Source organism: Folsomia candida, unplaced genomic scaffold (genome assembly GCF_002217175.1).
Source record: "Folsomia candida strain VU population unplaced genomic scaffold, ASM221717v1 Fcan01_Sc003, whole genome shotgun sequence".
NCBI lineage: Eukaryota > Metazoa > Arthropoda > Collembola > Entomobryomorpha > Isotomidae > Folsomia > Folsomia candida.
The window spans coordinates 9,061,282-9,085,588 of record NW_019091195.1 but is presented as its reverse complement, the minus strand read 5'-3'; the positions used below and the strand labels follow the sequence as shown (position 1 = coordinate 9,085,588).

General features: G+C 37.2%; 2 protein-coding genes across 3 annotated transcripts; one reads left to right on the top strand and one right to left on the bottom strand.

Annotated features, from left to right (window-relative positions):
* Positions 1–151: 151 nt before the first annotated feature.
* On the top strand, positions 152–4,298 carry LOC110847093 (formimidoyltransferase-cyclodeaminase). Its single transcript, XM_022093943.2, has 14 exons — positions 152–293; positions 356–442; positions 1,400–1,451; positions 1,515–1,583; positions 1,684–1,877; positions 1,949–1,979; positions 2,042–2,068; positions 2,166–2,249; positions 2,357–2,514; positions 2,610–2,806; positions 2,902–3,046; positions 3,114–3,275; positions 3,414–3,578; positions 3,925–4,298. Exons 1-14 carry the CDS (start codon positions 237–239, stop codon positions 4,108–4,110), a joined length of 1,614 nt encoding a protein of 537 aa, XP_021949635.1. The 5' UTR covers positions 152–236; the 3' UTR covers positions 4,111–4,298.
* LOC110847092 (espin) lies at positions 4,257–23,960 on the bottom strand. Of its 2 annotated transcripts, none has more exons than XM_035849643.1 (8): positions 23,325–23,960; positions 21,311–22,459; positions 8,976–9,187; positions 8,753–8,805; positions 6,173–8,017; positions 5,844–6,083; positions 5,650–5,772; positions 4,257–5,152 (listed from the first exon to the last, which is right to left on the bottom strand). In XM_035849643.1, the coding sequence occupies exons 2-8, from the start codon at positions 21,406–21,408 to the stop codon at positions 4,952–4,954; spliced, it is 2,772 nt and encodes a 923-aa protein (XP_035705536.1). In that variant the 5' UTR covers positions 21,409–22,459; positions 23,325–23,960; the 3' UTR covers positions 4,257–4,951. The 2 variants fall into 2 exon arrangements, with proteins under 2 accessions (XP_035705536.1, XP_021949632.1); XM_022093940.2 differs by lacking the exon at positions 23,325–23,960 and adding an exon at positions 23,052–23,202.
* Between the last annotated feature and the right edge of the window lie 347 nt (positions 23,961–24,307).

The window sequence follows — 24,307 nt, the reverse complement described above, 5'->3', positions numbered from 1 at the left end:
TTTCAACAGTTGAAAATGATAGGCGTAGGAGCAATTAAACCCATCCAGCAGCCTTGAACTACGCTGCTTAACTGGAAAAATCCCAAGTCGATCCTTCCTTTCGTTTTATTTATTACCATCTCGATTCTCGACAGCAATAAATAATCTAATCCAGTAATTATTTGAGCCACACACAATCATCAGTTCTTGCAATTGAAAAATTAATTCTTAATTAATTGTCTTCAATTCTCGTTAACATGGACGCTCCTTTGATTGAATGCGTTCCAAATTTTTCGGAGGGACAGGACGCGAAGGTTGGGAATTATAATATCTGTCAAAAAATCATATTTTCGTATTTTAACAATCATCAAACCAGGTACTGGATACGATATCAGATGCAATTAAAGCCACGGCTGGAGTTACTTTGCTTGGAGTTGACCCTGGAAAGTCTACGAATCGATCTGTACAATTTAACTATAAAATAGAGACTTAGAGATTTTTTGTATTTTTACTTGTACTGTACTGTGACTACAGTACAATACAAAAATTAGTACAAAATTCAAAAGACCTAGAGAATTTCCATTATATTGTACTCTGAAAAATTGTATTGTAAAACTCCGCGAAATAGATGCGTCAAAAATTGAGACAAATCAACTCATGATATACGAAATGAACCCCCTCCCACAAAGTGTGTATAAAATGTTCAAAACTACAAATTCGACATTTTTGACCTTTGACCTCGTTTACAACAGTCACCAGGCTGATGTAAGCCGAAATGATAGTGATTTATGAACTCCCCGCCTCAAACTAAACACGACTGCAACGGTCCAAATAATAATTCAACATTTTTGACCTTTGACGTGGTCACGGGGTCTTCGTACGTTAAAACTGTATCGATTTCTGAAATTCTCGCCCAAGCCGAAGTCTAAAACATTCGACACTTAAATTTTGACCTTTGACCTCGTCCTCTCGGTCATGGGTTGGTCGGAGGTCAAAAGTATTGACGACAATGAATTCTCGGTGAAATTTCCTTTAAAATGACACCGCATATGAAAATTAAGGTAGAACTTTGCGTTTACTTCATGCCAAGGTGACCTTGACCTTGACCTCAGGGAGCCCATTTTCGAAATCGACCTAGGGTCAAAAATTAGTAGCGAAATAGCGAAAACGGCGTTAGATTATATTGAGGCGTTCAAGAGATATCCTACTTGCCAACGCTTGATTTTCCACAGTAGTACAAACTGAGCCCGTGTTTCAATTTGTCTACTGTAGACTGTAGAATTAGTACAAAAAGCTGATGACGTCATCATCTAGAGTCCACAGTACAGTCTACAGTCAGAGTACAAGGAATCTCTAACTCTCTAATATCTTTGAGCATTTTTACTGTGTTTTGCGTTGGTTCCATGCATTTTGTAAATAGGTGTATACTTTCGTGGGTTGTCCAGACTCGGTTGTTGAAGCTGCGTTAAATGGTATATCAAATTAGTACTAATATTAAAATATTAATATTAAAAGGGAAACAAATAAAATTTCAGCTGCCAAAGCTGCCTATGGAATAATTAATATGAAGAATCATAAGGGTGAACATCCTCGGCTTGGGGCAAGTAAGCATTCCATATTTATTTGCATGGTTAAAAAGATTACCTACACAGTCATCATCATTAAAATAAAGTTAGAACAACATAATTAATTTACTAACCTAAGTGGACGTTTGTCCCTTTGTCCCCGTGCGTAACGCAACGATGGAGGATTGCGTGAAGTGTGCAAAACGGTTGGGCTCCCGTCTTGCAGAAGAACTTGCAATTCCGATTTACTTGTATGGATTTGCGGCTGGGGCTGAGTATCGAAGAGCAGTCCCTCAAATCAGGGCAGGAGAATATGAAGGAATTGAGAAAAAGGCAAGAATTCACTTGAAATTAAACAAATACATGTTAAATTGTTTAAATTGTAAAATTTCATCTCTCTAAAGATCACTAAAGAGGAATGGAAACCAGATTTTGGTAAGACGTGAGATCTGCAAACCTTGGTTCTTAAAAAGTTAATAATAATTGTATACTTTCAGGCCCCGCATCATTTGTACCATCATGGGGTGCTTAAAATATCATATTATCGAACGTGGAAGTTTGTTTTAAGATACAAAAAGAACATAAGTAATTGAATGACACAGTGAAAATGATTTAACGCAGGAGCGAGTATGGTAGGAGCAAGAAAGTTTTTGCTGGCTTATAACGTCAATATTCTGTCCACTAAAGAGCAAGCTCACAGAATTGGTAATGCATAACTTGCATATTTTATATATGCACTTAAATGTCAATGTTTATGCAAATGTTCGTATTTCTGATTTGCCAACGAATTATACTCGAATATTTCTGTGAAGCTCTTGATCTGCGGGAAAATGGCCGTGGTCCTGGAAAAGAGGGGAAACTTAAAGCCGTTCAGGGTATTGGATGGTGGTTAGACGAAGCCAATTTGGCCCAAATTTCTTATAACATTACTGACAGCGAGATCACCTCCTTGCATACCGTTTTCGAAGAGGTTTACATAAGAATAAATATGTACATATTCCGATTTGATTTGGTGAATATTCTGCTACAATTCGTTAAGATTCGTGATTTTGTAATGTACTGCAGTCCAAAGCAATTGCAGAGTCTTTGAATTTGTCCGTTGTGGGGTCTGAACTTGTGGGTCTGGTGCCACTCTCCGCATTACTTGACGCAGCAAACTTTTACATTCAACGCGAAAATCTAATGATTCTTGATGATGATCAAAAAGTAAAATTGGCTATAGATCGACTTGGATTGAATTCACTGTACTCATTCGATCCAAAGTGCGTTTAACATACATTTTTTCCCCTTACGAATTTTAATGAATAGTATTTAGAATTGCTATACAGTTTTATTGTCTTCTGCATATAAAAAACAGAGAACGAATTATCGAATGGAAGGTTGAATCATCCGATCCTCCGAAACCACTGTTGGATTTAAGACTGACACAATTTATTAAAGAAGTGAGAGCTAGAACTGCTGCTCCAGGGGGAGGATCCGTTGCTGCCGTTGTAGGAGCATTGGTATGTCCAACTGCTGAATAAATGTGTCAGAACTTATTCTTTTTATACATGTCGTGTAATTATTTAGGGTGCTGCACTGGGAAGCATGGTTGGGCTGTTGACCTATGGCAAAAAGCAGTGGGAAGAATTTGATTCCACGATGCGAGATATAATTCCACCACTTTATGGAGGAGTGGACCACCTTCTGCGCTTCGTTGAGGCAGACACGAATGCGTTCAACAAATATGTCGTAAGTCTCAAAGTAGTGAGATGAGATCCCTATTAAGAGATCACTTTTAAGATATCTTAGATTTAATCTCTTCAATGAATTAAACATCAGCATATTTCCATAAAATTAGTCTAGACATTTAACCACTTGATGTTTCAGGAGGCAATCAGACAAACTAAGAATGCAGAATCTGATGTTGCCCAAACTGCGTTGCTGAACGCGATTAACGTTCCGATGGAACTGGAAAGAAAGCTGGCTTCCTTGTGGAGTGTTTTGGAAACAATAAGCAAAATTGGGAATCCTAACTGCATTTCAGATGTTCAGGTAAGTAAGTAACACGTAGTAATAAATCAAGTAGAGATTTGTATCATATCAATTCAAAATGAAATAGTTTTATTATCTTTTTCACAATATAATGGGTTACAATACATAGAAATTTCTTCACATTCGACAACCACAGACAGTACTTGAGATAATTCGCAAATTACTGTATCCTTACATGCTGTATTAATTAAATGGCTCCAGACGTATCAATTATTAAGAAGCATATTAATTCGTTATCTTAAGTTATGTTTGAATAGTAGAAGCACCGAAAGATGTGCAGGCCACGTATACTACTAGTCGGCAGTGTCATTAAAAAATGTTTCTAATTGGTACCTAATTAACGCAGGTTGCTGTGAAATGTGTGGAAACTGGAATATACGGGGCGCGATGCAACGTTATAATAAATTGCAAATCTTTGACGGATGCCAACCTTCGCAAAAGTTTGATTCAAGAGGCCAATTCACTATACAAAGAGGCACAACAGAAATGCCAACAGATTTTAGACGACATTGAAACACGAAGCGAGGCATAAGTTTCTACATGTATGCTTGATTTTAAGATTTTGAATTTCTCTAAATGTATATCAGTAGTGGTGACTGTTGCATATGAACATGCATAATATGTGTGTTTATTTAGATAGACTCCGTGTTTAAAGCTATGTAATTACGGACAAAAAGATAAAGTGCAGAAAAATAAATTGTTTACTCAGCAGCTTTAAAATTACATAAATTAAGATAAGGAAAAATAAGGAATTTATGTGACATAAAAATCACGAGTCGCTCCATTCATGCCCGGTCATGCGAATAATATTTAGTGTTTTCTGTTTAATTAGCGCCTCTCACGCTCCCAGGTATCTAAATTTAGTTAGTCCCCTTATTCAAGCTAACCTCACTCAACCAGCAGACGCAACCACCGCAGCGAGTCTCCGCTTTGCCTGAGAATTCAAAAAGAATTTCGACAGACGGTGGTGTTTTGGTTGATTATTAGTTCAGCATATATACAAATTCATCCTTTAACCAATTGGCTAAAAAGTCCGATTAACCCAGATACTCAAACGTCGTATAGTGACGCAGTTCAGTTCACGGGAAATATCTCAGCAAAGTAAGGATCTAACGGAACTTGGGTCTTTCCGCACCACAATGTACTTTACTTTGCTGTTCCGCATGAGATAACAGCACAAAAAGTTTTCCTTCCCATTCTCATTGACAAGATGTGTTAAAATTAGAAGAAAAACTAACTCTTTTTAAGTATTTTCTATTGGCGTAAGCGAATATAAATCTTCAACCTTCGCAAATTTGACTAAGTCCCCATCATATTTATTTTAGGGAGGTAAATATGTATTTACAGTTGTGCGGATATTATTTTCTATATTTTTATTGAGCATATTTTGCGTCACTTTCCCGTCTCTGAAGCAGCTGGCGTCTCCACATCGGAATCGACGCTAATCTGTTTTTCTCGACCTCCATCCGCCGCACCTCTTCCGCCTCTTTTCGTGCTCTCTCTGCAGCCTTCCTGGCCATCATTTGACGCTTCCAGTCCGGGATTGGAACTCCAGTCATATCCGTCGAGGGTACCTGGAGATATTCACATTATTTATTCAACAAGCGTCTTTATTGCTGTACATACATTCAAGTATTATATACCGTATTCCCCAAAACAAACAAGCTCATTTCGAGTTCAGATGTTAATTAGCACTTTTTATTAATAGCATATTGATGTATTACATGCCAAACCCCCAAATTTGCACGTCATAACATGCGATTTTATTCCCTTTGGTCATAAGTCATTGAAGAAAAAAAAATCCGAAGGAAATCCGGCACAAATCACAAAATTTCAAATAAATTTCTGAAAAATCTTTAAATGCTTTTTAAACATTTCTTAAATTTTTACGCATATGTCTGATTTCTATATTAAATTAAGACCTCAAAATGAAATTTTAGAGGTTTGACTTGGAATCTATTATTATAATCCTTCACCATTACGAAATAGTGTTTAGTTTAAAATGAGGCTTGATGAACTGTTTGGGGAATACCGTGTGGAATGGAAATTTTTAAATAATTGTTTCTGAAACCTCTGAAACAAAATTGACGGGTTGGTACAACTGTTCAATTTCTTTTTGAACTGCTTTTTCCTGTTCCTTTTGCCTTCTCTTTAGTTCTTCTTTCCACTCCCGAACCCCGCCCACTGAGCTGCTCTGTAAAAATTAAATAAATTAAATGCTAAATTAAATATTTAAGACAAATTAAATTCTATTATTTTAATTACCTCGGCCAACTCGGCGATGACATCCGCTTTCGATACAGTATCCCCACCACCCATGATGCATGCTGTGGGCGACATGGTACTGGTCCTTTTCAGGGGCTCATGACCATTCTCCTGATGCTGCTGCTGACCGCCCCTTCCGCATGTCGAAGATGCGTCGGACTCGTCAGCGTCAGGAATTACTCGGCCCAGTGGCGGAGCAGATTTTGTCCTTGACATTGGCGTCTTCCTCAAATGTACCTTCTACAAAAGTTAGTTGCATAGTGTGTCAAGAGTAACACGATCTCAACTACATGCATACATTAAGCAATGACAATTTTTGTTGGACCTACCATTAATTCTTCTGCTTTAATCATACCACATCCAATTTTATTTGTCGAGGCGACAGATGCAGAAGAGGAGTTCCCGTTGGTGGTGTTGTTGTTCTCATCAATTGTATCGCTAGTAGCAGTCGACCCATTTGACTCTCTATTCATTTTCACAAACCCGTTGATCCTTTCAGGGTTAATCTCTTCAAACTCGTCTTCAGCATTGGTTTCCTCTGGAACTGACAACAACCCAGACGAATTATCAGAGGGGATGACCACTCCCAATGCTTTCATTGTCTCCTCAACTCTGGCTGAATTCTGTTGCTTAGTATTGCCGTGATTCCCACCAAGAAGGGTGCCCTGACTTGACTTTGACTTGTTTTGAATACTTCTTAAATACTCGGACGGTTTAATGAGTGCATCTTGTGGAGGTGTTGGAAAGTGTGGAGGGATGAAGGGGACTTTCCCTGGGTTCACAGATGGCTTGGTCGGGGTCAAGGGGACATGCTGACTACTTTCCTCGCAGCTCTTCTCCTCACTCGTCCCTCCTCCGTGCCCGTTACTACTGTTCTCGTTTACCAGTGGGGGAGATGAAACAGATCGCAAGAGTTTCCTGGTCTGCTCAAAGTCAATTATTTTACCATTAGTTAATTCTTCAATGTCTTCGTAATCATTTTCTGGTTCTGGCTCGGCTGACTTGTTCATCTCACTTTCTTTGGGTATATTTGGCAGAGGACAGGAAAGTTGTTTGGGGGTGGTGTCGGACTGTGTGTGTAAGGGTGGCATGGGCGGAGGGGGAGGAGGAGGTGGTGGCATATTATTTGCATTTACTTGATTTTTCAGTTTTGTGGTGTCACCCCCCGGAACCCGGTTATTGTTTGAGACGAGTCCATTGGGACTTTCTCGCTTACAAGAAGATTTCTCTGTCTGGAATTTGCTAATACATTCTGAAATGGTTGTGGACATGCCAGTCTTCGACCCTGCTGGGGGTGTTTGTGGGGGGGATGATGTTGACGAGGACGAAGAAGACTCTGCCAATCCGACCTTGAGCTTCGGTGTAGACTCATTGCATGGGTCGGCAAAGTGGTGATGGTGAGAATGACTCGAGTTGACGGGGGCAGGAGCCATGATTGTTATGCCCTTTCCCACGACGACCTTTTGTGTCTCACTCACCAAATTTTCTGGGGGATGTAGAAAAAATGGGGAACTGCTGGCTAAAGTGACAGTCGACCCTTGTCGTTTGTGATTCGATTTCTTTAGAATCCCTTTTCCAACCTCTGCTGCTCCGCTGTTGCCAAAATCAAGTGTCACAGGAGAAGTGGGAGTTGCGACTGAAGGTGGGTGCAAGTAGAATGGGTTGGGAGATGCTCCTATGAGGGAATTGGTAGAACCATAAGTTCCAGAAGTTTGATAATCTGCGAGGGTGAAAGTGTCTGACACGTCCGACTTGACGAGGGTAGTTTCATCTGAGGTAGAACATCCACAAGAAACGGCTGAGGACGAAGAGGGGGACAAGGAGGGGGCACTCGTGGAGGCCGAAAGGCTCGAGTTTCCACTGGAGGAGGCACAATCCCCTGGACTTGAAGAGGTGATCTTGTCAGGATTTTCTCTCTCAACGTGCAGGTGACTAAATGGCTTGTGCTGCTGGTGGTGATTTCGTAGATTGTGGTTGGACGCGTCACTAAAACTGTAGTCGTCAACGATCCCAGTAATAAAGTCACTCGTTGTGTCCTTCTCAGAAGTTTGAGTTGTTGACCGCCGACTCGTTTGGGACTCACAGTTATCGTTGTCGGTAGAATCGTTGTTTGATGAATTTATGACAGAAGGTAGAGGTGACGAAGTTGCATGTTTGGCAAGTACATTCACAATCTGTGAAAGATAAACGCAAGCATAACATGAACAAAGATGCAATGAAAATCAGTATCTTTGTTAATTTGACACTCTTATATTGCATTTTGTTATGTGAAAGCAATACTATGAAATTATTATTATGAAATATTATGTATGGTTGTGCATATGAGAACCATTCATATAATGCCAGGTCAAATTAACTGAATTTCCATTTTTAAGTTTACTCCTTTGCTGATCTCTCTCTATTAAGACTTCTTGGACTGGCTGGCGTAACATATTGCATAGAAAAAGCTCATGGTTCAACGGGTTCATTATAAACAACATAATTTCATATCTCCAACTGTTATTAGTCTGGTTAGTACAACAACGCGTAAGTGGTGCTTACATCTGCATTACAAGGAAACAATGCATCTGATATGTAACTTTCTTTTGTTCATGGTGTGAATAGAAGAAAAAAAGAAATAGAATAGAAAAAAAGTTATGGTATGGAGATTAAAAGTACATAATAATGCACATTCAGTTTAATAATACTTGACATTTAATGATACTACTATTATTATACGAGTTATATACGCACTTGACCTTTGAAATTCTAACCATTTAAAAAATAATAATGATTTCGAATGTCAAGCCTTCCTACATATATGAACATATGCACAACCCTGTTTAGTTTGACTAGGTATGTAACTACTAGAAATTTATGATACTTGGGAACTGGACAATACAGCAGAACTTGAGTGAATGAGTACTTACTTCCATGTAATCATGATCCGCTGCGACTTGAATCGGGCTTCGTCCCCGTTTGTCTACAAACAAATATAGTCAATTTCACATTATTTCACTGACTTCGTCTGTACATAAATCTGCACTGTAAGGACGTAACTTGACGTAATTTGTTGGATATTGACTATTTTAAATGAAATGCTTGATAGACGAAAATAAGTACATGCTCACGAAATAAATGGTGTGTGCTTACCTAGCAAAATTTTGGCCCCGTGTCTGAGAAGCCATCGGACCGCACGAAGTTGTCCAGCACTTGCGGCGTGGTGAAGGGCAGTGCGCTGCAATGCGTCAGAACGTTGCAAACAAGCCCCTGCAGAGGATAGAAATCGAAGGGCCTGAATATGTCCTTGTGTCGCCGCAATATGAATCGGTCTCAACCCATCCGCTCCACAACAAGCGTCCACACTGCACAAAATAAGTTCAAGTTCATGGATATTGATGTTATGAATGTTCGAGTTTATCTTGTTTTCAACTCTAAAAACATTTTTTTAACGTCAAATTCCAAATATACATACTTCAGATAACTTTAAATTGAGTGTGTTAGGTTTATACTCAAACAGATAAAATTGATTATTGTCAATTCAAGTAGGTTGGGAGATCACTTTTCGCAATTACGTATGAATTAATTTACCACACTTTTATTGTTTGACTCACATTGTCACAAGCTCACTGACAGTTAATGACAAAATAGCCACAAATCACAAGTGCGCTGATTTGGTGGAGAGGAAGAAGAAGCAGTGATACGACTCATAAGTTTTGAGTTCTTTCACAGACTATCGCCACTTAGACAATGGGCATCAATGGCAAGAAGTCCACCACCAACTTGCATATGTGGTTTGATTTTAAAATAATACAGAAAAAGAACCACAACATGCCAATGTACTCTGCTCTGGCTAATTTGGGTGATTACGAGATATTATTAAATACCACACCTTTGGAGCAGCAGGAGGAGATTATGATATAAGCAGCGTCGAGACAATGCGTAATATCTATCACTTTCTTAAAACAAAAAATGAAAACGGGCCCATACAGGATGAGTTTCATTTTTCTTGCATGGATTGGTTCAACATTTGATACCGTCATTAGTCAACGCCAAAACCCAGTGTATTAGTGAAACAGTAATACATATATATTACGTATACTGGTCATTATAACCACCCCACGGTCAGATATTTGCACACTTGTACGTAATGTATGTATATCAGGATAATTGTTCAAATTTTTATCACTTTCATATGCAGCAGCTCGTTTGCAAACTATCTAAACTCTGAGCACTTGAAGATATTATCGATGGACACTGCTCTCGAGATATTTCGCCTCTTGTATGTCTTCTCTGCTTGATTCTAATTCTGATACAATATGAAATTATTACATCCCATTGCCCAGACCCATACATACATAATGCTTAGTAAGAGCAAGTAAGAGCTGTGCTAATAGATGCACCTCTTAAGAAAGGTACTTGAGAAAATCCACATATTTGAACTTTCTATCCCTCTTCATCCATGGTGGAGCATGAATGATAAAATGTGCATGCATGTGATGATATCCACCCCAACTCTTATGATGACTTTAACTGCCAATGAAAACATGCACTTTAATTAAATGAGTGAAATAAGAAGAACGGTGGATTATGTTGTTGGAATCAGTCTTGCTCATCCTCACCTTTTGCCTCTCATACTTATTCTAAATACAACTGCATATTGTTTCATTATTCTGCATGCTGCTGTTTGACTGCTTTTAATTGGCCATTATACAACCAAGTCTAGCATGATCGTATTTATGTGTTTATTTATACCAGTGGCAGCCACATTATTTTGTGCACAAAAGTCATCCTTCAACTCCACCGTTTTTCTGAATCTTTGTAACATTAACACTGATGGATTGAGGGAGTGTGTGGCTGCGTTTAAATAAAAGAGAAAACTCTCTCTGTTCGTTAGTCCACTCCCAAATTAGATAAGCCACTGCCAATAATACTACTGTTAATCGCTAAGTACTTTTTGGCAAAAAATATCACTCACAATTCATTATTCAACACCTTTATTTATCAGACATAAAGTGACATTTGCGTAAAAAATGTATTAAAATGCATCATAATTATGTTATAATTATTCAAATGCATTGCCATTGCATAACATGTGCATGCAGCATGAATGCACTAAATTTTTAAAATATTTAAACTCTTTGTCTCTTGTTCATGTATGTACTTGGTATTTTCTTTAAGCTTGACTACGATTTTTGTGAAAATTGTATCACACGATTTTACCGATATTGATTCGATTAGCATATGTACATTTAATCGTCGTTGAATATGCATTTGGACACGACTCCTGGAGAAGTGTCCGAATTCATATTCAACAACGATATCTGTGCAGAATTCTATACATGCAAATATGTACACATGTACTCTGTATTTAGATATATGCAAATTTGCAACTCTTTTGAAGACAGCTTTTCATTTTATAATGTGTGACAATGCAATGGGTACTCTGCGGTATCGCATTTATTTCGACATATGTATTTGGTGTATAACCATATTAACCTCTTATCTTCTAAGTGAATTGTTAAAGATAATCCGTTGCTGACTAATTATACATCAGCTTAAAATATATTTATCACTAAGATACTTTAGGATGCTTTAAATTGGAGACGAATACTAAAATTAGAGGCATGCCCTTGCCGTCTGGGTTAATTATAATGAAACAAACCCGAAAACCGGAATTTTTAAACAATCGAATTTTATGGGTTTATTTAGAATTTGACCATAATTACCATAATTTGTAGTTAAAAACCTCAAAATCATCATGCAATATCACAAATATAAATACTGAAAACTGCATGAAAAACATGAAGACGCTCTAAAACATCACAAATCATTTCTTATGGAATTTTTCGAAACAAGTTATTTCGCCCTTTACACATAACCACACCTTGCAGTCATCACAAAAATATTTTGTTGCCTTTCTTTGCTTATTCTGTATGCATAGCTTGCAATTTGACCTTTTATTTTTCCCATTGTCATCTTGAAGAGTTTGAGGATAATGTGGACTCGATTTGGCCAAGTTCAAGTTGATTCTCGTCAAGCATACTGTTCACTAAACTGAGAAGATATGCCTTGTAACCGTTTTTCGTTATTTGAGAATTGAAGTGGCCAGCAATTACAAAAGAGTTGTAGATGCAAATATCGAGAAGATGAAATGCGTATTTACGATACCATTTCTTTGTCTTCCTCAGAGTCTGATATGGTCGAATGATGGCGTCCATATTATCCACAGATCCCATCGTTTTATTATACACAAGGACACTTGCTGGCTTGAACCTTTGGTTTGCAGGGTTTCTTGACTCACATTCTTCCATTCGATGTTCTATGAAAGTATTTAACATCATAACCTCTCTTCGATCTCCCCACCTTTCTAGTAAGAGATCCCCATCCGAGAATGTTTCGATTTCTCCAGATTTTAAAGTTGTTGGCTTTTTTGTTACGGGATCATTAAATTTTGGCATGAATTTTCTAGTCCTCCGGACAGTGCCTAATACGAATACACGCTTCCTAACTAAAACTTTTGCCAAAGTAGGGGACTGAAAATAATTGTCAAGGATAAGGCGATGATTTTTTCCAAAGTATCCTTTTTGTAAGAAAGTCAGAGCGATGGCACCTCCAAAGCCATATTTTGTAATCCAAGACCGATCATGAATTGTAGTGGTCTTCCCTTGATATGGAATAATGTCCAATACATAGCGATGTTGTGAATCCATGAGAAAAAATGATTCGATGCCAAACCTCCCTCTTTTCTTTGAATTGTACTGCCGGATGCTCAGTCTTCCTTTGTATGGCATCAACTCTTCATCCAGTGTTAAAAATTCTCCAGGATTCACAAAATTCTTAAAATTGGCCAAAATTCTTGACAAAATTGATCCAAGCTTGTGAAACCTGTCTGTCTGATTCAATTCAGGGTCTTCCAGATTCACAAAATGAAGGGCACGCAGAATTTGTAAAAACCTATTCATTTTCAAGATTAACACTTGAGTACAACTGTAGCAGTATTTTAAGTATGCACCTATCTCTACTCATGGAGTCGCCAAACGAATACGTTGCAATCAACGAGTTAGTGCTCCAATAATCCTGAAGCGTTGGTTTTCGAACGACTCCCATTAGAATATTAAGTGCGAAAAAAACCCAGAACTCCTGAACTGATAAATTTGTCCACTTGGGAATATTTGTCTGCCTGGCATAGAGGTTGGTTTGATAAATTATTTCTTGAATTATTTCTTCTGTTAAAAATCTACGAAGTATAAAATATGGCGATGATGCATCGTTGACCTCCGGGTCTCGCACAAAGACGCTCTCTTGAAAATCTTCCGCCTCTGGGAAGAAATATTCGTGATCGCCATCCCATTCAATTCCATCCTAAAAATTAAAAAATTAGCACAATCGGTGGCACGCATATGTACGTTAAGTACAACGTACTGTTTCAATCAGGGGCTTCTCATCCTCTTCATCCACCGCTTCGAACTCCAAAATGGCTTCGTCGTCGATATTTTCCTCGCCCATCTCATATTGTGTCTCCAAATAAGTTTCTTCGACCCATGAAGGAGTATGCAATTGAGGATGTTCATCCACAATCTCTTCAGATTGTGTGAAAATAATTTGGGACATTTTCAAGCAATAGCACCAAAAAATATGCGAAATTAAATTGCGAAATTCTCGAATTTGCAAAAAAATATGACTTCGCATTTATGTGTATTTCGAGGTCAACGGAAAATTCAATTATTACACAAATGTGTGTATTTCGTCGTCAACGGAAAATAAAATACTACACAAATGTGTGTATTTCGTCGTCAACGGAAAATAAAACACTACACAAATGTGTGTATTTCGTCGTCAACGGAAAATTAAATACTACACAAATGTGTGTACTTCGCCGTGAACGGTAAATATAATACTACACACATGTGTGTACTTCGTCGTCAAGAGGTTAACTCTGCGATATATGTACTATACTATGTAATGGTAAATTAAAATTTTACTAGTTATTAGTGTATATTAATGTGGCTACTATATTGAGCGAGATAAAGTCTTATTTTTTCCGTACCACGTGTCAGTGCAAAGCAACATGGACGATTATGACATGTGAGAGAACACTTTGTCACGATTTGGAAGGAAGAAGAGAGGCAAAGACAGTGATAATTTATTTGACAATTTAAAAAACTCATCAGTCGCATCACACGTCAAGTTTTTATTCTTTCGAAATGAATTTGGTGGTTGGATCATGTGGGGATCGGATGTTGGAAGCATAATGGTGATGGGATTGTCATCGTGAATGAATTGGAGTCTTTCGCTCATTGTCATTTTGTATGAATGCGCATACGAAATTGCAGAGCCACTACAGAAGCATAGTCATTTTAACGTTTTCTCTCATCTCTGCACAAACATAAATAATATTACACACTTGTAAAATAGTGCAGCATAATCCTTCATACCACATATTTTCTGGGCATACATTAAATTTTACATTTTAAAAAGCAGTTTTATTAGAGACATGTTTTGTATAGAAATGCATTCCGCCCGCTGCTTGCTTATCGCTAATTACAAAATGAAAAGTTTTTTATGCATACAACGCAACGATTTCTTTCACTTTCATGAAAAGTAAATGCTTTTGGTTTTTGATACTGCGGTGAAGACAGCTTGCTCATGGCAAAACCAATCATGGCAATTAGCGTAACTGTCAAATATCAAAGACAAGCACTGCCCAACCAATCGAATGATAAATCGTTCTACTGTGTTGGATAAGATTTCTGAAAACTTTTACAGTCAAACCACGACAAATAATTTACCACAACTGCTGCTGTCAATCGCTTCACTTGAAAATAAACCCAAGATCAACGAACGAAGTAACGACAAACCATATATTTAAATGCGTATATTTATGAACCTAACAACAGGACACCCAGAGTTATATGTGCATAGTGCTCTTCTAAATAGTTCTAAGCAAGTATAATGGAGTGGTTGATGATGTTATTAATAATTAGGTCCAAGAAATCAATTTAGCACAGTTTTTCAACCTGGGTGCAATGGAGCATGGCCGGAGAGAGGAAGTAGTTGGAAGAAGTGCGGCCATAAGCACAGTGTGAAATTGACAGAAGGAACACAATTCGTTCATCTAGTTTCACTGATGTGATGGCGACTTACAACAATGCTCATCAAATTTTCAATAGCTGCCGCGATTAATGTCATTTGTAGCTGCGAGGAAGTTGCACGTTTGGCTGTAGCTGCTTGAATTGGTAGCATTGAAACTTTCCTATTTCATTCCATTGAAAATACAGCGAATTTCCTATTTCTTCTGATCTGCCTTTTAACTTGACTTTCGATTTCCTATAATCTTCTTGGAAGCTTCATTCGCGGTTGTAATAAGTAAGTAATGTTGGTGGGATGGATTAATTCGACTTCTGCTAATCTTCCCAAATATGTAATACCCAAAACCACAACTACATAGCATCGCGGATACAAACTTGAATGAATTCTCATTTGCTTCAATAGCTCTCAAAGTTGAAATAATTGCAATAATCTGCATAGCATCGCTTGATCTCATACGAAAGACATTGATCTCTAGTAGTAATAAATAAATGCAAACATCAATCACACCAATCCATTCAACCTTGGTCCAAATAATTAGAGACGTGAAAATAGATGGTAAACATCATTTTCATTAAATTCAGTAAATGTCTAAAGTGTCAATTTTTAGAAATGAGAAACCATGCAGCAGCCGTTGACACTATTTCTGATCTAAATCTGACTCATTTTTTTGCTTTATCAGCATGATTGTCTTTTCTTTTTATGAGCTACTCCAAGAACAGGCGGACAGCACATGCCGTTGACACCAATTTTTCACCTGACACTAAACATGCCCATGAATTATTTTTCGTGGGGAGATAACACTGATTCATTTAGACTTTGGTTCGCAATCCGCATTCATACAGAGCAAGCCAGTACACGTCTAATAGATAAATAAGTAATGGGTTTGCATGCACTTGAGGTTCAAATGCGTTGTGCTTTTATTTTCTTTCATATTCATTATTATCTTGTTTATCGTAATTGGACGAAATGAATATTATTTTTAACGCCACATGACCTGGGTAGTGTCTTATTTCAAAGTAATTTAAATAACCAACCGAGGCAACGGAAAGAACCTAACCGACCAACCACCTTTCTATTTTTGACAACTTTTCGCATCCGCACTTGCTCACACAAGCTTGATTCGATGTCAAAAACCTGGCCACGTCGAAATCATAAAGGAATTACCACCATCGTGGCGTCGTACCGACATAATAAAAAGGGCTGAATTGAACTTGGTCGTCTTGCCTTGGTAGCACAATAATAGTAATAATAGCAATGTGACAAATTCATGGTGGGTTGGCTGAAAGTAGGCCGTTGTAGAGCAGGTAAAATTTTCTGTGCAAGATGCAAGAGAAAAGAATACAATTTAGTGGAACGAATAAGCAGTGTTATTAATATCAAAATGCATACTACATACCTTTACGTATGTACGTATAATAAAGACCAACTGTGGCTGTCGGTCTTTCACAACAAACATTGCATTAAACATACATACGCACACAATAATAATAATGCCTGGCCGCAAACTAACTGAAGATGAAAATTTAATTACCTATTTCAGAGGGTTTCACTGTGAAATCAAAGCTACAGACGAGAGCATAATAGCCATATTTTTCGCCTGTCAAACATTGCATTAAAATCGCCTTTCTAAATTGACTTTACACCAAGAAAGAAACTAAATAATGGTTATCCCGATTTAACAAAGAATGTTTTTGTTGTTGGTATACACATAGTTTTCAGTTTAGCTTTTTGAGCACACGAGTTTCAGGCTGCTTTGGTAGGTATTCAGAAAAGTAAGAGACAGATGTTTCACAAATTGTCAACATATTTCAGCATTAATATCCAGTGTACTAAATTGGCAATGAAAAGTGTGATTTCATATTGATGCTGAGACGATGATTTTTAGATCATTCGAAGTATGTTAGAAATTCAGGGTGTTGAAATTGAGATAGTGACTGGACAGATATTTCTCTCTTTTTTAATCCAGACGGCATTTCTTACGTCTATGTGTCTATATGTATGTACACATGTAGGGACACTGTACACACCTAAATATTACTTTGTTCCTCGATTTTTAAATAACGATTAAAATACGGAAATGGATATAGCTCAAATATTAAATTGCTCGTTCGATGGATTTAAAACAATTTGGCATGAGGGGTACCTACTTTGTAAGTAGACTCATAAATTGAGACAAAATTGCACTGTGCAGGGCAATAATAAACGTCAATAAGATAAGAATCTAATTTCCAAGTACAAAAATTACTGATGTTTTTGTACGCTTTGTATGTCTGGTAAATTTTTGAGACGATTGATTTTGAGATTTAATTGTTTATTTCCGTTAAATCTACAAGTTAAGATAAATCAGATAACATTTATGATTGGGCGTTGAATTGAGATCAAAGGCGATAATAAATCTAATCCTTTCGATTATAAGAAAACTCTATCAAAATTTCACGACTGGCAAGTTTCACTCAGACATCACCTCTATTTGGCTGGGTTTAAAAGCTAATTGACTAATTGACCAATCTAGTAGACTCCAATAATTGGCTCCATAGGGTTAAATGCAGTGTCAGCCAGTCCTTTACTCCCATGTTCAACCAGTCAGTCAGTTTGATTGAGAAAGTGGAAATTAAAAGAGTCTTAAAAATTGCACAACATATCACCTCAACCCCAAACCAATATAGCTCATACTCTGACATTTAAAATATATTTTGCAAATTAAGTTGTTGCATACATTTTCGTTGCTTTACTTTTCTCAGCAATTTGTTCCGGTTTTTGAGTCGTAGGTTCCTTGCTGGCATTATACGGAATTATTACATGGGTGACCACGACCATCTAAGGCAGCACTACATATTTCAGAAGAATGATATTTGGAAATACTCAAAACAAAGTCCCTCGTCAGCTAACGTTTCGAGAACGAATGGATATTAGACGTAAGTACGGCGGTGGTAAATATGCAATCTAGAATTTTTTGTTCCTGATTCAATTGGGTGTTTTACCATGGCATATTATGTACAATGGGCGAATGCTAATCTAGATTCGAAGCACGCCTGCATTAGTTATGGCTCCGTTATGGGGGAATTGGTTTACAAGCGGTTAACTCCAAATGCGGGTCAATCGGCATATGAGCATTCCCTAATTATTCGTTCACGTTGGCGATTATGCTGCTCCTATCGTGTCGCTGGGAGACTAGAGTCATTCATCCATGAATTGGCGGAGTAACGCACGACCTCATGTACACCAAACTAACTATGGTTCACACAGAAAAAAGTTCATATTTTTACACGACGAACAGACTTCTGCTTCAAAAAATATTGACCTCCTCGTACTAATAGGAGCGAGAAGCTGTTAGGTAATAATGGGCGCCATGGAACGGGTAATGATCTTTTCGCTTGTGTAGGATCAGTACATGTTTAGTTAGCTAATAATAATGCCAGGCAAATGTACGGCATGCGCACACAACATACAAAATAGTTGAATTATAGAAAATAATGCGGATTAACAGTTTCTTCGTCGAATATTATTGTTATTATAAAATCCATTTCAGCAAATATGAAGTTTTCAAATCACGAGAATTAGAGAGCGAGTAGCGAGACCAACAATAATATATTTAAGTGATCAAGATGTAAACGGTCACTCCATTGTGGGCATAATAATCCACTAACAACTCATCATCATCCGTAATTTCAATAAGTCTCGGCTTGCCCTTCGTGGGTGGAATAAAATAATCTCAACAACAACGCCATGCCAGAAAGGACATTATTTCCAAATTATTTAAAAAGAGGAACTACAAAACCAATAACTACCACCACCATCCCACTACTTTCTAATTCCCATTGTTTAAACAAGGGGACATTATTTGTCGGAAAAGCTCCTTCAGAAAACTTTACGAACACGAGCTCCAATCACCAGCAGCACGATGAATAATCAAATCAGGATGAGACTAGGGATTAGTTACAGTCAGTAATGCAATACCTTGCTTCTTCTTCCATCCAGGGCTCTTAAGATTCTTCTAATTCTATTAATTCTCTCTTTTCTCCTAAATCCAATTCTCCGTTTTATAGCAATTGCAAGTTGCAGATTAATGTAAAATTAATTCAATTGTCTCCTTCCCACTTTTCTCAAATTAACAAACATGCATAACCTCAACAACAATACATATGCATAAGTATGAGGTATGTAGGTGCCTACCTATGTACATATAAGCAGGGTAAAAGTGAAACTGAATGTTTAAGAGAAGAATAAAGTAGTAGTGTAATTTTCTGTAATTTGTTTGACAACTGCTGAAACGACGGCAGGTTATCATAAATACTGAATTCCGGCATAATTTTGGTTGCTCTTCCCCACCATTAATGTGACATAATGTAAATGTGTCGCAATTGTTAGTTTTTTTCAGACTGCATATTTCAGTAACTCAATGATGAGTCCTGTTGTCAACAATTTCTGAACTACGTATGAAAGAAACAGGTTAATTTCAATTACGCAATTGCAAGTAACTAACTCTTCTTCGACTCAGGATACGTGATGTAGTAGGATTGGAAGTAATGTCATAAATACGAAACAAACGCAATCGAACGAAATGAGCCTCGTCAAGAGTTGAACTTTGTGCACGTATTGTACTCGCTGTGCCTCAATCTTCTGTAAATTCCCACGGATGGCAATTTTAACGCTTTGACACCTCCTTGGCTAGGATAGGAAGTATTCTTTACCCTTTGTTTGAAAGTTATAAAATGCGTATTGCTACCGAAATGTGAATTAGCTGCAAACATAATAATTGGCTGGGATGACGAAACGATTCACAACGATAATTGTTATCCACAATGTAAACAATAATGCATAATTGGCAATCCATTGTTCGCAAAATTACCCTGAGCTATTTCATTTCGCTTTTATGTGTATCATTTGAATAAATGGACTCTTTTTTTCTTACTACAATTTTTATTAACAATTTGTTAATAAGAAGCTGGAAACTTTAGCCTGAGTGTTATTTTGCATGTATGTATTGATCCTAGTATCAATTTCCTTAGGTAGTTGGGTTCGAATAATGATCAGTTTTATTCAAAAATTACTTGCATATAATAATCGTATGAAGATGGTGATGAAGTATTTTTATTAAATTACTGCCAGGTAAGTGAAATTATTTGTATGCTTAAAAGATACATGAAGAGATCGTAAGTGCTAACAGTTAACGCTTATGTACATATGTCGGTGATAATCTGTGATTATCTATTTACTTTTGTGGATGCAATTTAGTATTAAAACTGCCAAATATTTTTTAGTTTGTTAGCATGTTGATGATGAAGAAAGGCAATTTATGAGGTCAGAACAAATGGCAAGTAATTTTTGCCCTACATCGCTCTAATATTAATGTTTCTTTTCTCTTTTACCTATCAATAAGTTATTTTAAACACAAGATTCAACTTCCAAGATTAAGATCTTTTGCTCACTATTGACATCTTCTTTCCTATAAATTAATTTTTTGGAAACAATGAAATATACGAATATGATTAAAAACTGCCAGAATAATGTAAGATCATGATGCATGCTAATAATTGTTATGGTCGTGGTCGATTAAACAAACACGGAGAAAGGCAACTGTGATATGGCCAACTCATTTCGCTGAATAGTTATTATGATTGTTCTCCTGAGAACTATACAAAATTTTACCTACATGTAATGCCTGTATGCGTGTCTAGTCAGTCTGCCCCCATGAGGTGTGGCATGCCAAACTATAAATTTTGCTGTCCCTAATCCAGGAATGTCTCTAGGAAAAATTTCGTCAAAATATGGGACAAATTTTTTAAGAAATAAATATTTTACAAAAATATGCACATATTTTTGTACTCAAATTAATTGAACTCATGAATCATGGACCAAATATTTTCTGCTATCGGGGTCGCTTGGAATTATTCAACTAGTTACTAATCATGTAAATCTATCTTTAGAGTATTTCAATGACAGCAATAATGCATGCATTTGTAGCCACATCTGCTACACAAGTGCCAGTGGTGAAATCCTGAAGCCCTTTGTTGTGAGGCATCATCGTGAGTTAGTTCGTGGCCTAGTTCAACAACTGACATCCCTCGTCGCCCACCAACCAACCAACCAACTTATTCATTCGATTTGAAATCGTACCTGGGGAATAAATTCGGCGTGAAAAGCAATGTTGGCGTGATCTTTTTGAGCGTATAATCACCCAAACAGTTAAAAATATTTATGCATGATAATCATCTCAGATACTGCGCTAGAATCCCACGCTATTTAATCTAAGCATCAAATGATGCTGACTGAGCATACATATTTAGATTCTTATGCATCTCCATACGTGTGGTGCCAGTGCAATTAATAGTGCTCCAAACTTGAAGAGTTTGCACATGTATTTATATTTTCATGAAAAGACTTAATTTCTTTACCTGTAAAATGGTGGCGTTTCCAAGAGCATCCGAATGCATTCAACACATCCGCGTGCGACTGCTTGTTCCATCGGGTTAGTATTAGTGACTGATGGCATGTTGAAAAAAATAACGTCTTAAGCTTTAATTTCTAGACACTGCTGCTATTTTGATAATGGAGATATCAATTCCACGATGACATTGTTAAGCAGGCAAAACCATTGTCTTTGTGCAGAAGAGGAACCCCTTAAAACAGTTTATAATCATTTCCAACATCACGAAAACCAGTTTAAATGTCACAGTAGATGTGACGATCACTTGTACATGTATCACTCAGTCTCGTCACTAGTCGTCACATAATATTTTCATATGTGTACACAAAGTTCAATTTGCTCTTGTTTGGAATTAGATCTTATTCTTGTATTGATGTTTCACATTACTAAATTAATCTGCTTCGTATTTGGGACGCACACAAAATAGGATTAATAATAAGAATGATATATTTCTGTACTTTGATTCCGAGACACTTTTCGCAGTCTCAACCCAAGATTTGTTTTATTTTCTTAGTCAAGTCCACACAATAACCACGTTTCACCGCACACTACTCTCATTCTGTCATTGATCGAAACAAATCAGTCGGATTACTCGCCCACGCGGTATCACGAGGACGGATTAAGGAAAATCCTTGATTTCAAATAAGTTTCTATTGTCTTTGAAACTTTGAAGCACAATGTACAACAACTTTTCAGAAGTAGTGTCCAACTCAGTGAATAGTGATGAATAACTCTCACTCTGTCGGTACGTACAACTCACATTTTTGGTAGCTCTTCAACTAACTAACAACAAGGGAAAATGTATCCTCTTCTTCTTCTTAGCTTCTTCTTGCTTACTGCTTGTTCCACCAACTTTCTGTTTAACGCAGTCAGTGGAAGGATAAAGTTTGGCGAAATCGAGGGAATTGACTGAGACTACATAATAATCTGTGTCTCAAGCAGCAACGAGAATGGATGAGTCTGACGACTGAGACGACTGAAGATGATATGCGTTGCTGCCAACAAGTGTAACATATGCACTTATTTTCAAATAGGTGAAGAATCCACCCACCGTATCAAAACAATGGAGGCAGGATTTTATTTGTGCATCAGGCCTGCCTAATATCTTCTCTTTGGCCTATAATTGAACAACAGAATCACGTTAATTTCATTCTACACAAAAAGAGAGTTTCTAATTTGATTAGCATATTAGTCCGAATCTAATTAAAAATCGTTAATTGCTATACATTAGATATGAGGAGAACTAATAATGCAACAATCAAGCCATGCCAGTTCTCTTGGCGTTTTCATGAAACAAAAATTGTACGAAATAGTTCTGCATGTTTCGTTTGAAGAGACTCAAATGAATAATAATTAGTGAACAATTGCGTAAGCCTATTTTGAGTTACTTGTTCTCTTCGGTCTGTTGGAAACAGAGCCAAGTATGACAAATTTTAGGATCACTCTTGCGCAAATATGCCATCAATACCAAGGAACAAATTTCCCCTATTAATCCGCATCAATCAACTCTTTTCATATCGCAACAGTACAGCAGTAAATCATCGTTTGTTGTGTTTTTAAATTCAAAGATAAGAAAAGTAAACTAATGCAGTAGCTGATTGCGAAATGGTAATCGTTATTGTTACAACTCATGTACGTACTTACATACATACGTACATACCTGTAAATAACCTTGTTTATCGTCAAAATAAATAAGTCCACTAACTTACTTGTTACGCGTCGCTCCTACAAAACTGGATCAATGTGATATGCTACATGCATTGAGCTACTGCAAATCACTGCTAACAACTACTATTATTATTATTAATATACAAATGAATGGCTGAGTGATGACAATAACAACACGATAGATTGAACACCAACAGCTCACTGATTTGCGAGATCCTCTTCGCGTTGGATTTATGGCAGGTAAGGAAAAATTAATCCCTGCTGCAGCTCCTAATCCAAAATGCAATGCTGAGAATGAGTGTATAGCTACATACCTCTTTTGACACTTTTGAGACGTCGACGCCACCAGCACACGCAGAGTCACATAGCACATGCACCAAGATCGGTGGTTGGTAACAATAACTTTTCGCATTTGAAATCTAAGGAGCAGGAGTGTCTAGCGAATTATGTAGGAAACCATCCATGCAGTCAACAAAACCCACAAATCGTAAATCTTCAAAGTCCACCAGTTGGCATCAGTCACTTATGGTGTAAGAACATGAGAAGAAGCGTAGAGCTTGAATACATATGTACACGTAGATGCGTAAGCTAAAAAAAGCTGCAGCTGCAAAAATAAATCCTTGCAACTTTAATGCATTGTTGTAAATGCACCGAAATGAAATTATTCACGTCAAAGGGTAGCCTTAAATACGAGTCTTCACTGAATGGATTCTAGTCCAACCTTTGTGCAAACTGTTTGAATGCATGTTTCAGCTCGATCTGAAAAACTATTAGAGTTGCTGTTTGACTTAAATAAAGGTGCCCTCGGGTATGGACAACAATTAATTAATTTGTTAAAGCAACTGATCCTACTTTTTATACACAGCGATGAAACTTTTAAAAGGCGAATTTGTCAAGATAAGTTCAATCTCAGAATTGAACAAATTTATTTTGTCTCTTTTTCTCTCGCCACCTTCGTTCTTGGGAGAACAGACAGAATGGATTGTGTAAAATGTAGCAAGGCGAAAATTCTCAGTTTATCTCAGAGTGCAATGTGGGTTGGTAGTCCTTTGGGTTTTCTTCGTTTTTGAGAATTTGAATGAATTAACAACAACATGAGCATTGAATGATTTATCGAGCAATACTTACATGCATACAATAAATACAATACATACATAGATATGCAAGTTTAAGACAACTAAATATTTACGTATAAGAATTATGATAATTCTTTACCAAGCAAACTGTAAATTAACTTTGCCATCCAAGCAAGACAATCTAATACTGATTAAGCATAAATAATATCATGAGATTCTTA